Below are 12,961 nucleotides of genomic sequence, written 5' to 3' on the forward strand. Positions count from 1 at the left end.
TACCATAGTTGCCATTTCATTGGTGTGAAATTAATGACTTTTTTACAGAAGCAGTAGTTGTTCATGCTTTATACCTGTTTGTGCATGTGCCACAGATTATGAAAGACTCTCGCATATAAAGGAATCCCGTCTCATTTTCCTGGTACAGATAGGACTGGAGAAGTAGGGCCCACAAGCCACAAACAGCTAACAGTATTCTATAGTGTAGCCTTATGGTCACTGTTAACAAGATGACTGGATGAGATGGGAGGCTGCGTGGTGGTGGCTGTACCTAGGCCTTTTGAAAGGAGAGAATCTCCTTCCATACCATAGTATCTGTATTATGATAATTACTCGTACAGCTTCTTAGGTCCTGAGAAACTGCCAGCGTGATGCAGAATGCAGCACTCGGGGTCTGATGGGACTGCAGTTGTTTTCAGATAGAAGCTGGGGTGTTTTTATAGATACACTTTCTATGATTAATACTTTTTACTGTTGTGCTAGGTTACTGGAATGTAACTGTATACGGACGCAAACATTGTTACCGTCTCTATACAAAATTGCTTAATGAGGCGACACGCTGGTCAAGTGCCATCCAGAATGTGATTGACACAAAAGCACCAATTGATACTCCAACTCAGCAACTTATTCAGGATATTAAGGTAGGCACAAAAAGGAGGGCGTGGAGTGGGAAAGAATGGTTGCTTAAATATTTTTCACGTTGGCTTTGCCATGTTGAGTATTAAAGCAGTAAATGAAGTTTTAATCATACAGTGATGTGGACTGAAATTGTGGGACCTGAACGTATTCACTGACCTGATAAAGGAATTTCTGTCTAAACAGTAAAAGAGCAAAGTGTGAGGTGCAACTTGGAGGGCAAGAGGGGTAACTTTTTTCCCTGAAAGCAGTAACAAGTTTTACTGGTTTATGTAACTGCTATACCTGGCAGTAGAGTGCAGCGTGCAAGTGCACGAGTCAGCAGACCTGTTTGGCTACATCTGCAGTGGGCAGCACACCAGTATGTGAACTAGACAGCTCTCGTGATTTCTTCTTGTGTTTTTTTCATTATGATTCTTTTCTTGTTTTATGATAACATAGGCTAGGCATCTCATGTCTCTGCGCAACGAGAAACATATTCAGTTAATGCTCTACTGCTTTATAGTCCTGTTGGAGACACTGCGCGCATAGCCAGAGAACAGCTTGGAGATTTTTGCTTGCTGGAGAGAGGATGATGATTCTCAGAAGAGACCAAAAAAAAAAGGAAAGAGGGGAGAACTGCGACTAATCTTTTCCCTTAGAGAGTGCCACCTCTTCTCTCATGGAAAAGTAGTATCAAGTCCTAAATTCCAAGACTATGAATGCTGTTTTCAGAGCAGTAGACATATGTGGAAGTTCAGGATTGGTAGAAGACGGTGGTCACACGTTAATCAAACTTGGCCTAAGAAAGAACAGTACTTAGACATCAGAGTGGGTGCGTAAGGTTTACAGCAGCAGTTTTTCTGCACCATTTTGTTGTGGTAGCATCTGTAGATTCTAACTGAAAAGGCCAATTACTTATGCTGGAGAAATACTTTTAAATAAAACTTGGATATAGATGTGTTAATTCCAGTTATGAAATACTGGAGTAAAAATTATTGTAAAATGAAAACACACTTCAAAAAATGTTATTAAACTTCATGTTTGTCTCCTGCAGCTCTGCTGTGGTTTGCTCTTTACTGCACAGATAAAGTAAGCTATGCAAGGCTGGAGGCTAGCAGGTACTAAGCATTCATAGCCCGTAGAGCACCAGGGTAGCCACAGGACCCACAACTGGATTTAGCACCAAGCAGTGTTGGTAACAGCGATGACTAGTTTTTTCACAGCCAGCCTGAGAGCACAAAGCATTGCATTATTTTTAACACCAGACCCCAAATCCTGCTTTTCTCTCACTCCAACAGGAAAACTGCCTGAATGCTGATGTGGTTGAACAGATTTATAAAAGAAACCCTATTCTCCGTTACACTCATCATCCTTTGCACTCGCCATTGCTGCCGCTGCCATATGGGGACATCAATCTCAACTGTAAGTTTTTTCATAGAAACACTTTTCCTTACGAAAGATTAAACCAGAGCACGGGATTTTTTAGTCAGTGGGCTATAGTGAAGTTAACGTTAGGCAAAGTGTATATTCATAATGCAAGTAGACAAGTTTCCCTGTTCTCTTCCAGGAGTTAGAGGATAGCAGTTTGTCTAGCATAGAGCCATGGACTTGTGGTGCTCCTGCGTGGATGTTAGAGAAGGGAAGGTTACTGTTGCTGCTTTAATACAAGTTTATTACCCTCAGCAATACAGCTAAGAAGACCGAGTTTGAAAAGCCTTGCACTGAAATAAGCAAATAAACCCAATTCATTCAGTCTCCTTGATTCATATTCTCCTTCTCAAATCACTGTTGCTTTCTACCCCATGTGGGGAGATACAGCAGCCACAACTTCCAATTAACAAGTGTAAGTTTCATCCATTGTGGTGGGAAGTGTTATCTGTGGGAAACAGTATTTGAGTGGACACAGTTTTAAAAAGTAATGGTTAATTTACTCATGAAACAGAGGTAATCATATATTCCAATATCCTTTGTTCCCTAAATTAGTTCACTAAATTAGAAGTTGGTTTTGAATGAATGGTTCAGAGGTATTGACGGCTGTGAATTTGGTGTCCTTAAATGAATTTGCTTACCTTATTTTGCAACTGCATTTTAGACAAGATATGACTCAGATCAGAAGTTTCATCCTTGGGAGGAGGGTGGGAGGTCACAGCTGATTAAAAGCTAAGGTATTTCAGGTAAGACTTCCTGGCAACTCAAGTGATACTCTTCTGCTCATACGACAAGGAAAATCCTAGGAGAAACCTTTCCCTTCTCTTCACCGTTCTCCCATACAGTGGCAAGGCACAGTTCTGATCTTCTTGGCACTTGAGCTGGTTGTCCCATGCAGGAGTGCAGCACGGTTGCTCTCTATCCACCGTGGACAGGAACAACTAGTTCCCTCTGAGGCAGAAGTCTTGCCAAAATCTTCCCATACTAAATGTAGCTCCACAGATGGACCGATGCTAGTTATTTTCTGTAATAGTATAATGTCAGGTTAGAAACTTCGTAACATACATCTGTTTGTGCTTTGATGGTTAGTAGGGCTAACTGATTCAGACATCAGAGCAATCTCTTCCATCTCCTGAACCCAAGAACTGCATGGTTCTTTTAAGTAGATTGTAGAAGTTGTTAGCCCATGTTGAATAACCTGTGGTACAAAAATAATCACCACCTTTTCCAGCACTCAAAAAACAAGCTGCGGTGTCACGGCAATTATTTAGTTTAGTAATATTGTTTGGATTTAATGGAAATGCTGCTGCTGCAAACAGAAGCGATGCCATGTATCTTTGTCACTTTCCATAACACGGTCGTGCTTCACCTCACTTATGATCTGATTAGGTTTTCGCTTTTGACAGTGAAATGTGATAGACACTTCAGCAGTGTGGATTGCTCTGGAAGGAAGATTCTCCATCAAAAAAAACGATCAAGCAAGATATACTTACCAAGTTATGATGTCAGAAAACGTCAGAGTGGGATTTCATTAAATTTGGAAGAAAACTTACCAGCAAATTAGCTCCTAAAACTAGTTTGCATCATACATTTGGAATGGAAAAGATCCATTCTAATATGCTGCATAAGGGTCACTGACTAGCATTAAGCAATTCCTACATTAAGGCTGAGTGCTTTCTCTTGCATATCTCCGTCTAAGCACCTTTCTCCATATTTTTCTTTTCTAGTGCTGAAAGACAAAGGCTATACAACTCTGCAGGATGAAGCCATCAAGATATTTAATTCTTTACAGCAGCTGGAGTCTATGTCTGATCCCATCCCTATAATCCAAGGTATCCTCCAAACAGGACATGATTTACGACCTCTTCGAGATGAGCTCTACTGTCAGCTCATCAAGCAGACCAATAAAGTGCCTAACCCCGGGAGCGCGGGGAACCTGTATAGTTGGCAGATACTCACCTGCATGAGTTGCACGTTTCTGCCGAGTCGCAGCATCCTTAAATATCTCAAGTTCCATCTCAAAAGGTGAGAAGCTTTGAACTACTAAAGCAAGAAAAGAAGTTTCTTCACTTACTGTTTTCTTCACCACAACTTGTAGCAGTGTTTAGATATCTTCAAGTGAGATTGGAACATGCATTCTCTTAGTGAATGTATGCCAAACAACGAATCTAAAAATAAAACGTTGTATGAAAAGCGTGTATGAGCTGATCTAGGTGGAATTGTTCTCATTTGAAGAATCGAGAAAAATCCCACAAAACCGAATGCACAGTTGTTTGTGTTGACAAAAGGGTGGCTTTCTGTAATTGTATAAACTTGCTTAAGTGACTTGCAGCCTGTACCCCTGGGTCCCATTCTCAACTGTCCAAATCAACCTGTTAAAAATTCTTTGTCCTCCTTACCTTGGTTTTATGAGGCATGCATCATGCATATAAAAAAAAATCATCATATTTAAAGATGTATTGGAGGTAAAAATGTATGTTTGCAGATCTAATTTTAAGATATTGGTGACCATTAAAAAAAAATACAGTTCAGCATTAACCAGAATGTGGGGTTTCTCTTGCTGTGATGCAGCAGAAGAATGCAGTGTGTAACTAGGAAAGTTAGTCCAACAGCAACAAACTGTTCTCAGTAATGTACAAGTCTTGTCTTTATTTGTGCTAGAGCATGGACTTTGTCAATCGCTTTGCTACATCTAATTATTTTATAAATATTTTTAAAATGCTTGTATTGAAGATACAGCTTTCAACCAGAGTAAGATCAGTGAAAAATATCAATCCCTTTATATAACTATTAAAACGAAAGAGTCCAACATTGATTCACTTTCTCAGTTTAATTCGGCTCATAAACTGTCCCCCTAGTTAAAAAAAACGCAACTGATACAACATTTGCAGCTTGGTTTCAATATTGTAGATGCATAGTCAGCTTACAGCATTTCTGTAATACTGCATTAATCTTTTTTTTTGCCTTGTAGATCACAGATCTCTGTACTTTTTCACATGAATTAAACCTCAGTAGCTCTTAAGAAGCTGACATTTTATCACTGGAAATACAGAAGCACTCTGTACTGAAAGCTACCCAAATTCAACAGTTTTCAATAATTACAGAGTTGAGTTCACTGAAGCTGTTAGCGAATACGCATAATACTAGCTGCTGAACAGTAAGATCTAGAGAGAGTCTTTAAGAGGAATAGAAATCAAGTATCCTAAGTGGCAATACTACAAGAACGGTCAAAATATGTTTTCTTACTTTTTTCTGTAGTACCTTAGTGCAGTTTAGCCTTCATTCAACAACTGTTACTGATAGAAAGGGGAGTTGATTACAGGAAGCTTTTCATAGTTATCTTGCTGTCAAATCTGAGTCATTACAAGATTCCTGTAGTTAATGCTATAAAGGTAGTTCAGTTTTTCCTTTCCAGTAGGTTTGTAGAACAAAATGAGAAAGTAAGTATCTAAGTTATCCCACAGTAAATCACAAGTTAGAACACTTTCCTTGACAGTGAAAACAAACCTTTGAGGATGTCAATTAAATAGTGTACTGGATACAGAAGTACTTTCAGGGGAAAAAACCATTCTCAAATAAGTAAACTTTCTATTTCATAGATGGCAAGCTTAAAGTAGTAATATTTGTCTCACAGGGTTCGTGACCAGTTTCCAGGAACTGAAATGGAGAAATACGCACTTTTTACTTACGAATCTCTGAAGAAAACCAAATGCAGAGAGTTTGTGCCATCACGGGACGAAATAGAAGCTCTGATCGGCAGGCAGGAGATGACATCCACAGTTTATTGCCATGGTGGTGGCTCCTGTAAGATTACAATCAACTCGCACACTACAGCCGGAGAGGTGAGAAGTGGTGGCAGAATGGCTTTGGCACAAAGTCAGTGCATCCCTTCACATGCCGGTTCCAGACAGTGGTAGTGTTAGGCGTTGGAAGCACTGGGGGTTTCTCTACCAGTCTGTCATTTCAGGGGAGGGGAGGCTAACAGAGCTCGCCCTCCAGCTCCCCAGTGTGTTCTGAAGAAATCCCTGCCATAAAAATTGGTTTTATTCTGCAGAGGAGTACCCAACTAGAATTCCCTCTTACAGGAAAAATTACAGGAAAGACTAAGCAATTCAGTAGAGGCATTACTGGAGTAACTTCAGTAGATTTTAGTGCATATGAGAGCCAGCTTGCTCCCTAAAACTGGAAGGACTCTTGCTGAGATGGTGAAATACAGGGTTTATATCTGGCCAGATGATAGCGCATACATATTCTGAAAGAATCAGCATTATTTACTGTAAAAATTAAAGTAGAAGTTGACAGCAATTAATACTGCTAATGAGAACATGTTAGTAACATTTTTAGCCCAATGTAAAACTGAGCTCTGAATTTTCTTCTAATTATTTGTTTTACTCTGTGGTGCTCCTTTTCCATGCTATGGGTTTTTAATGTGCTGTTTTTCATTAGGTGGTTGAGAAGTTAATTCGTGGCTTGGCCATGGAGGATAGTAGAAATATGTTTGCTTTGTTTGAATACAATGGAACTACTGATAAAGCAATTGAAAGCAGAACCATTGTGGCTGATGTCTTGGCAAAGTTTGAAAAGTGAGTCTGCCTCTCCTTCTGTCTCACCACTCAAATAAGTAGCAATTAGATACATTTTCAATGTTGATAATGCTGAATTTTCTCTTTCTCTTGCTTGTTTGTGATGGTGCAGCTGAATTACACACATGACCATTTCTGGAAGAAAAGCATCTTTTTTTTTTTTCTTTTTTTCTTTTTTTTTTTTAAAGGAATTAATAAGCCACCGATTCGTTTATGTTTGATTTTCCTCTTGTCTTGACACCAGTAGAGTATTATTTCTCATCACTATTTCCACATTTTCTTTTCCACTACTACAGATTTTTCCACCATTACTAACATTGTGGCTGCCCCAGTACTGGGAGAACTGAACTCCAGGCAGTCACTGCCACTTGGATTACCTGTTGCCAAACTTCGCGTGAAAGTCACCACAGTATAGCTCACAACACTTTTCTTACCAGTAAAATTGAAACCACCCATAGGTGGTTCTTACTGTAGTAAGAAAATGTGATATAAGCCCAAATAAGTGTTTGTCATCCTTATGTTGTATGCATGGAAATCAGCCTCCTTTATCCATGTAACAACGGGGAGTGGGGGCGGGGAGAAGGAATGTCTGAAGTGTTGTGCAATTACAGTTTATAACAGGACTTCAGAATGTTGCTTTCATCAACACCTAACTGAGCTGCAAGGAAAAGTTTATTAAGAGAATTTGGGTTAGAAACAGTTGGCTGAGAACTGAGTCAACATTTGTAATTCTTCGATTTTGCTGTAGGCTCTGAATACACGCACCCATCCACCTCTCCCCAAATGACGTCGGTCCAGTCAGGGATACTGCTGAAAATTAGCTCCCATCAACAGTAGACTGACAGCAGGTGTAACAAAGCAAAATTCAGCTGATGCCTTGCTTCGATTCTTCAGGTGTCAATTTAGAAAGGAGTTTGATTTTACAGATCTGATCTCTCCTTTCCTCTTCACACAATTGTGCAGGCTTGCTGCCACTGCTGAAGCCGGGGAGATGCACTGGAAGTTCTACTTCAAGCTCTACTGCTTCCTGGACACAGAAAACGTCCCAAAAGATAGTGTGGAATTTGCCTTTATGTTTGAGCAGGTAAAGGACAAAGGTTCCATTCCGAAGCACTTTTAAGAAGAGGAAAAAAGCAAGTGATCTAGGCAGCACAGAGAGAGTTTTGATTATGCTTCTGTTTAACTAAATCCACCGCTACTCAAGCATCAAGTGCAAAGAAAGCAGTTCAGTGGTCAAAACACGCTTATCATGACATAAGTGAAGCACATACGATTACCTAGTGTTACAGCTTTTCTTACTTCTGCACTACTTGTGATTAGCTTTGTGTATGGTGGTAGAAAACTGGATAACTGGGTCTAAGCTGGATGAAAAAGAACAGGATGATAACGCGCTTTTAATTTTGCTCTTACAAAACAATTTTCTAAAGGAAGTGCAAGAAATAAAGTGAAAAACGTGTAAATGGCAAGCAAGTTAATGATTAGAGGCCCATGCTGGCAACTGTACAGAAGTAATCCAACAACAGCTTTTTCTCTTTTCAAAAACGGATTATTTCATAGGCACCATAGTAAAACAAATCAGTCCAGCCTCAGCAGTAACCATAGAACAGCTATGATGAGCAGAAATCCACTTAATGAATGTGCTGAGCTCAGAATGAGGCCATATTGCAAAACAATATAAGTGGAATTTATTTATAATGAAAATCAAACGTGTCAGCAGTTGGATTTCTACTATATGAAGTCCTGTAGTTGCTCAGAAACTCTCACTGATGGCAGTTTTATGGACCTTCTCCTTTTCTACTGAATTGCAAATGGCTAAAACTGCTTCCAGCGGACACCTTCTTCATGATAAAGATTTCTATGTAAGGCTGTTTGCACTGTCAAGACCTGACGTCCTTGCTGGTAAGCAAGCCTGATGTAATTGAGAACTGACATATTTCAGTTTTCGTATATACGAAGCCTTTTCCCCTTCTACAGGATCAGAAACATCTTCACTGTAATAGCGTTTCTTCTTGTTCACAGCTTCGGTTTTAAGGCGCCCTATTACATCATGAGTCTACCAAAAGCCTCCTTCTAGAGCCTGCTGTTGCAGCTCAGTCCACACCCGCTTACTGTCGGCTAAAGGATCTGGGCAATAGATGACTGTTCTGTCTGTCTGGTTCTACGTATAGAGGAGTCAGCCAGTTACTGGCTCTGCTTTGGGATAAGTTGAGACAGTAAGAAGAAAATCCGTGACAGCTTAGCATCAGATATTTTACATTACATTTTTGGTTTAAGAGGCAGATTTAGATAGTCTTCCATATGAACAGCTAAAACAAGCACGTTCACTGAAGCAGGTTGTTTTCATGCAGCATTCTGTTTAGTGTTTACCATTCTGACTGGTGTTTAGCCAAATACTTTACATCTTGCCAAGGCCAGTAGTATTTCAGTTATAAAGCAATTATTACAGCAATACCTTAAAGCTGTGATTTACTACATTCTAACATCAGTTCTGTTCTTTTTTCTGAATTGCCTGCTTTTAACGTCAGTCATTGACCAGCCAATTAAGAAAGTCCCCTTTTGTCATCAGTTTTAGTTCTGTAAGCTCCATTATTTTAAAGTCTGAATCCTGTAATTCATAAGGCGCTGAAGAAAGTCTTTTAGTTCTTCCACATTAAAATACTGTCCTTCTGTTTCCACAAGACACCGCTTTCTTCTGCATGCATATGTGTACAATCTCAGGTAAACCATCTTGCATGTTTAAAGGCACATTTTATCTCCATCCTAAGCGTACACCTAAATGAACTAGCTCTTACATGTGCATTATCTCTGTGTGTTTATTAAACTGCTTGCAATTCCTGCATCTCCAGACGTGAGGCATGTTTGTTTCCTGTACTAGTGCCATATATAAGGAAAAAAAAAAAAAGTGAGTCCTAGCTGGTGCACATTTCTAAAGGTTTGAATAGGTATGAAAAGAGCTAGGATTTGAAAGAGTCATCTTGGTTCAGAGCTGATGCTACAGACCACTATAACACATAAACATTTTACTAATTTATCTGGGATCCATGGAAGATAGTTACTGTTTTCCCTCGGTGAGGTTTATTACAAAGCTGCCCTAGGGCTTTGCTTGTTTGGGTGGAAATGTCAGTTTTCACATCTGGGTTATTGATAGCAGTAAGCAAGACTAGGTATTCATTTCTTCTTAATGCCCTTGAACATGTATGCTTCCTCCCAATCAGATGTTTAGATCCTGATTTTCTCCCCTTCACATTTTATTTTCCTTTATTAATTCAGTTGCTCTTATATATGTGAGCTCACTAAGAGCTGTACTAGAAACAGTAATTCCCATGTAGCAAGCTCCTCAATTGCCTTGCAGTTCTTCTGGTAAACCCTGTCTTACCCAGTTCAAGAAATTTGCCAAGGGATTTACCACATTTGATTTATGTAATGGATCATTTATTTCAGATCCTGGGTTTGCCTGCCAGTAAATCTTCCCGTTTCTCTCTTAGTCCTTTCAAAGGCTGTTTTGTACATAAAAAGCTGGGTTTTTTTCCCATTTGTAGGCTCATGAAGCACTGATTAGAGGACATTATCCTGCTCCTGAAGAAACCCTCCAGGTCCTTGCAGCTTTGCGTCTTCAGTACCTTCAGGGAGATTACACCCTGCACACCAGCGTGCCAGAAATCGAGGAGGTCTATCCCCTGCAAAAGCTGAAGTCTCGGATTACACAGTCTACCAAAACGTTTACTGCAGCAGAGAAGGCTGAGAAGAAACGAGCCAGCTTTCTTGAAGGAACGTTGCGAAGGAGTTTTCGCAGCGGCTCTGTCAGCAAACAGAAGGTTGAGGAGGATCAGATGTTAGACATGTGGGTCAAAGAGGAAATCTCAGCTGCCAGGACTAGTATTATTGACAAATGGAAAAAACTCCAGAGGATGAACCAGGAGCAGGCTATGGCAAAGTACATGGCTTTGATTAAAGAATGGCCTGGCTATGGCTCAACACTCTTCGATGTAGAGGTGAGTGAGACCTCCTGAAATTCAAACTACACTTTGTACCGTACATTTCATTACAGACCAGTGAAGCCATAAATACGGTATCACAATGCTCAGACAGCTGATATAATACAACGTTAGCTATTGAAAGCATACTTCTGTTAGCAGGCACTGTAGCCATTCAAATCTACTTGTTAACCATAAAATACAGAGGGATAGAATGCTAGCCTGATGGGTTGCAAACAAGTTTGCGAAGCGTAGAAGGCTACATTCAAAGAGGGACAACAAGCAACGTGTGCTTTTTAAAAAACGGTCACAGACAAGAATGTCAACAGTAAATGTTCTGTGGCTCCCGCTGTTCCCTTTGCTGTTAATTTACATTTTTTCTTCCAGTGTAAAGAAGGGGGATTCCCACAAGAGTTGTGGCTTGGAGTCAGTGCTGATGCAGTTTCTGTCTACAAGCGTGGGGAAGGAAGGCCTCTGGAGGTGTTCCAGTACGAACATATCTTGTCATTTGGTGCACCGCTTGCCAACACCTACAAGATTGTGGTGGATGAGAGAGAACTTCTTTTTGAAACTTCTGAGGTAAGAGCAAGGAGGAATTTTGTTACTGTTCCTGTTCCGATAGCCAGGCTACTTAGTAATTGCTGCAAATGTTACAGATTTATTCAAGATCCCTGTAAAGCTAAAGGGAAGACATAATGAGATGAAGTGCTAAGTATTTTTATTTGTTTAACCACAAAAGGATTCTGTTTAAAGTTTGACAGTTTTATAGTGTTAGCATCTAAAGAAACTCATTTGCATGCTGTTACTTTACGAAGAATTTGCTCTTTATACTCTCTTGGCAGGTGGTTGACATTGCAAAGCTGATGAAAGCTTACATCAGTATGATTGTGAAAAAACGCTACAGCACCTCTCGATCCGTGAGTAGTCATGGAAGTCAGGGCAGCTCCAGGTGAAAACAAAACCAGTTCTACTGTGCTCTAAATAGAACATATTGCTGCTTGGCCTCAAAACGACCTGATGATACTGATCACATCTGATGACAAGCTAACCAAGAACCAGAGTTTCCATGGAAAATATCTTCAAACGTTGTTTTAGAAAGACCATGGGGCGGGGAGGGGAAAATCAGCTGAAATAGTCACATACTAGAACTGCTGGCTCGTTCAAAACTTTCCAAAGCATTATTATCTTCAGTTGATGTAACAAATGCCTTAAGACTTGATCCACTGCCATACAAGCAGTAATAAGTGCCTTACAATATTAAACCCAACTTGTATTGACCTAAAATTGCTGATAAAAGTCAAGAGGATTTTTTTTTCCCTTCAGAACACTGAAAACAAAGTTATAGTCATCCATACTGCACTAATCTACTGGCCTGTATACATGCGGGAAGGGAGAGGGAAGAGGAGTAAGGCATATTTGTTTGGAGAGCTGCTGGCAGCCTTCCTGATGGATGCCAACATTTTGAAATTTCCTCTTGCTTCCACAGATGTGCACATTGTGCATGCACATTTGAACTGTCAGTCAAATTTGACTAATTTTATTCTGTATTTCACAAGTCTTTTGAAGCAAAGGGAATAAGTATGTGCAATGGTGTAAACAGTCTTTCTGTACATTGTAATAGTTCAGAGTTATAGTTGTTACAATTGTATGGTTACTTTATAAGCAGTTTTATTAACAAGTAATTTCCAAAATTTTCATACATTGATTTTACTATTGCAAATATGTATTACCATATAAGTAGCAGAATTCTGCATTCTGCATCTGCTGTATTATAAAGAGATGTAGCTGAGAATATTTATAGACTACCCTAATATGGAAATACAATTATCAGTTCAGTACTCCATAATGTCAGCTTAAGTTTTTAATATTAATTCTTTCTTTAAAGACATCGCTCTTTTATAATTCTGGCTGGACTCTCCAACCCAGACTGACTGCCAAACGTCAGAGCCCTTCAGAGTGGACTAGAGAACGCAAAGTTATACAATGCAACTGCTTTAATACAAAGTTCTCTATTTTACCTGGTTGCCTGATGAAGTTTTTGACAGTACCCTGTAAATAAATTGGGGAATACCAGCTAATAATAAGCTGATTTTGGACTTTTATTTTTGTACAGAAATACTGTAATATAAGGCAAGACTTTGATCAAAGGTATCTTTTTATCCACAGCAAAAAAAGAAACCTTAAAAACCGTACTGTTATTAAAAACCTCAGCCTTTAAGGAATCATGCCTACTTACTGGGAAAAAAAAAACCAAGTCCAGCAATAAAAAAAATATATGTGATGTGCTGTGTTTCTGCTTTGTGCTGAGTTAGACTTGCAACAAAGCCCTGATTTTGTCTGTGTTCTCCAAGCCTAGCC

At 39.6% G+C, this 12,961-nt stretch overlaps 1 protein-coding gene across 1 annotated transcript in view; it reads left to right on the forward strand.

Moving 5' to 3' along the window:
* Positions 1-12,884, forward strand: part of MYO10 (myosin X) — a 167,585-nt gene extending 154,701 nt beyond the window's left edge. Inside the window, exons 33-41 of the mRNA XM_056330987.1 lie at positions 484-641; positions 1,917-2,040; positions 3,774-4,071; positions 5,681-5,888; positions 6,493-6,629; positions 7,593-7,713; positions 10,169-10,621; positions 10,991-11,182; positions 11,446-12,884. Of these exons, the coding sequence (XP_056186962.1) occupies positions 484-641; positions 1,917-2,040; positions 3,774-4,071; positions 5,681-5,888; positions 6,493-6,629; positions 7,593-7,713; positions 10,169-10,621; positions 10,991-11,182; positions 11,446-11,556 (1,802 nt within the window). The 3' untranslated portion in view covers positions 11,557-12,884. The remainder of the gene's footprint in view (positions 1-483; positions 642-1,916; positions 2,041-3,773; positions 4,072-5,680; positions 5,889-6,492; positions 6,630-7,592; positions 7,714-10,168; positions 10,622-10,990; positions 11,183-11,445) is intronic.
* The last annotated feature ends 77 nt before the right edge of the window (positions 12,885-12,961 follow it).

Source organism: Falco biarmicus, chromosome 3 (assembly GCF_023638135.1).
Source record: "Falco biarmicus isolate bFalBia1 chromosome 3, bFalBia1.pri, whole genome shotgun sequence".
NCBI classification, from domain to species: domain Eukaryota; kingdom Metazoa; phylum Chordata; class Aves; order Falconiformes; family Falconidae; genus Falco; species Falco biarmicus.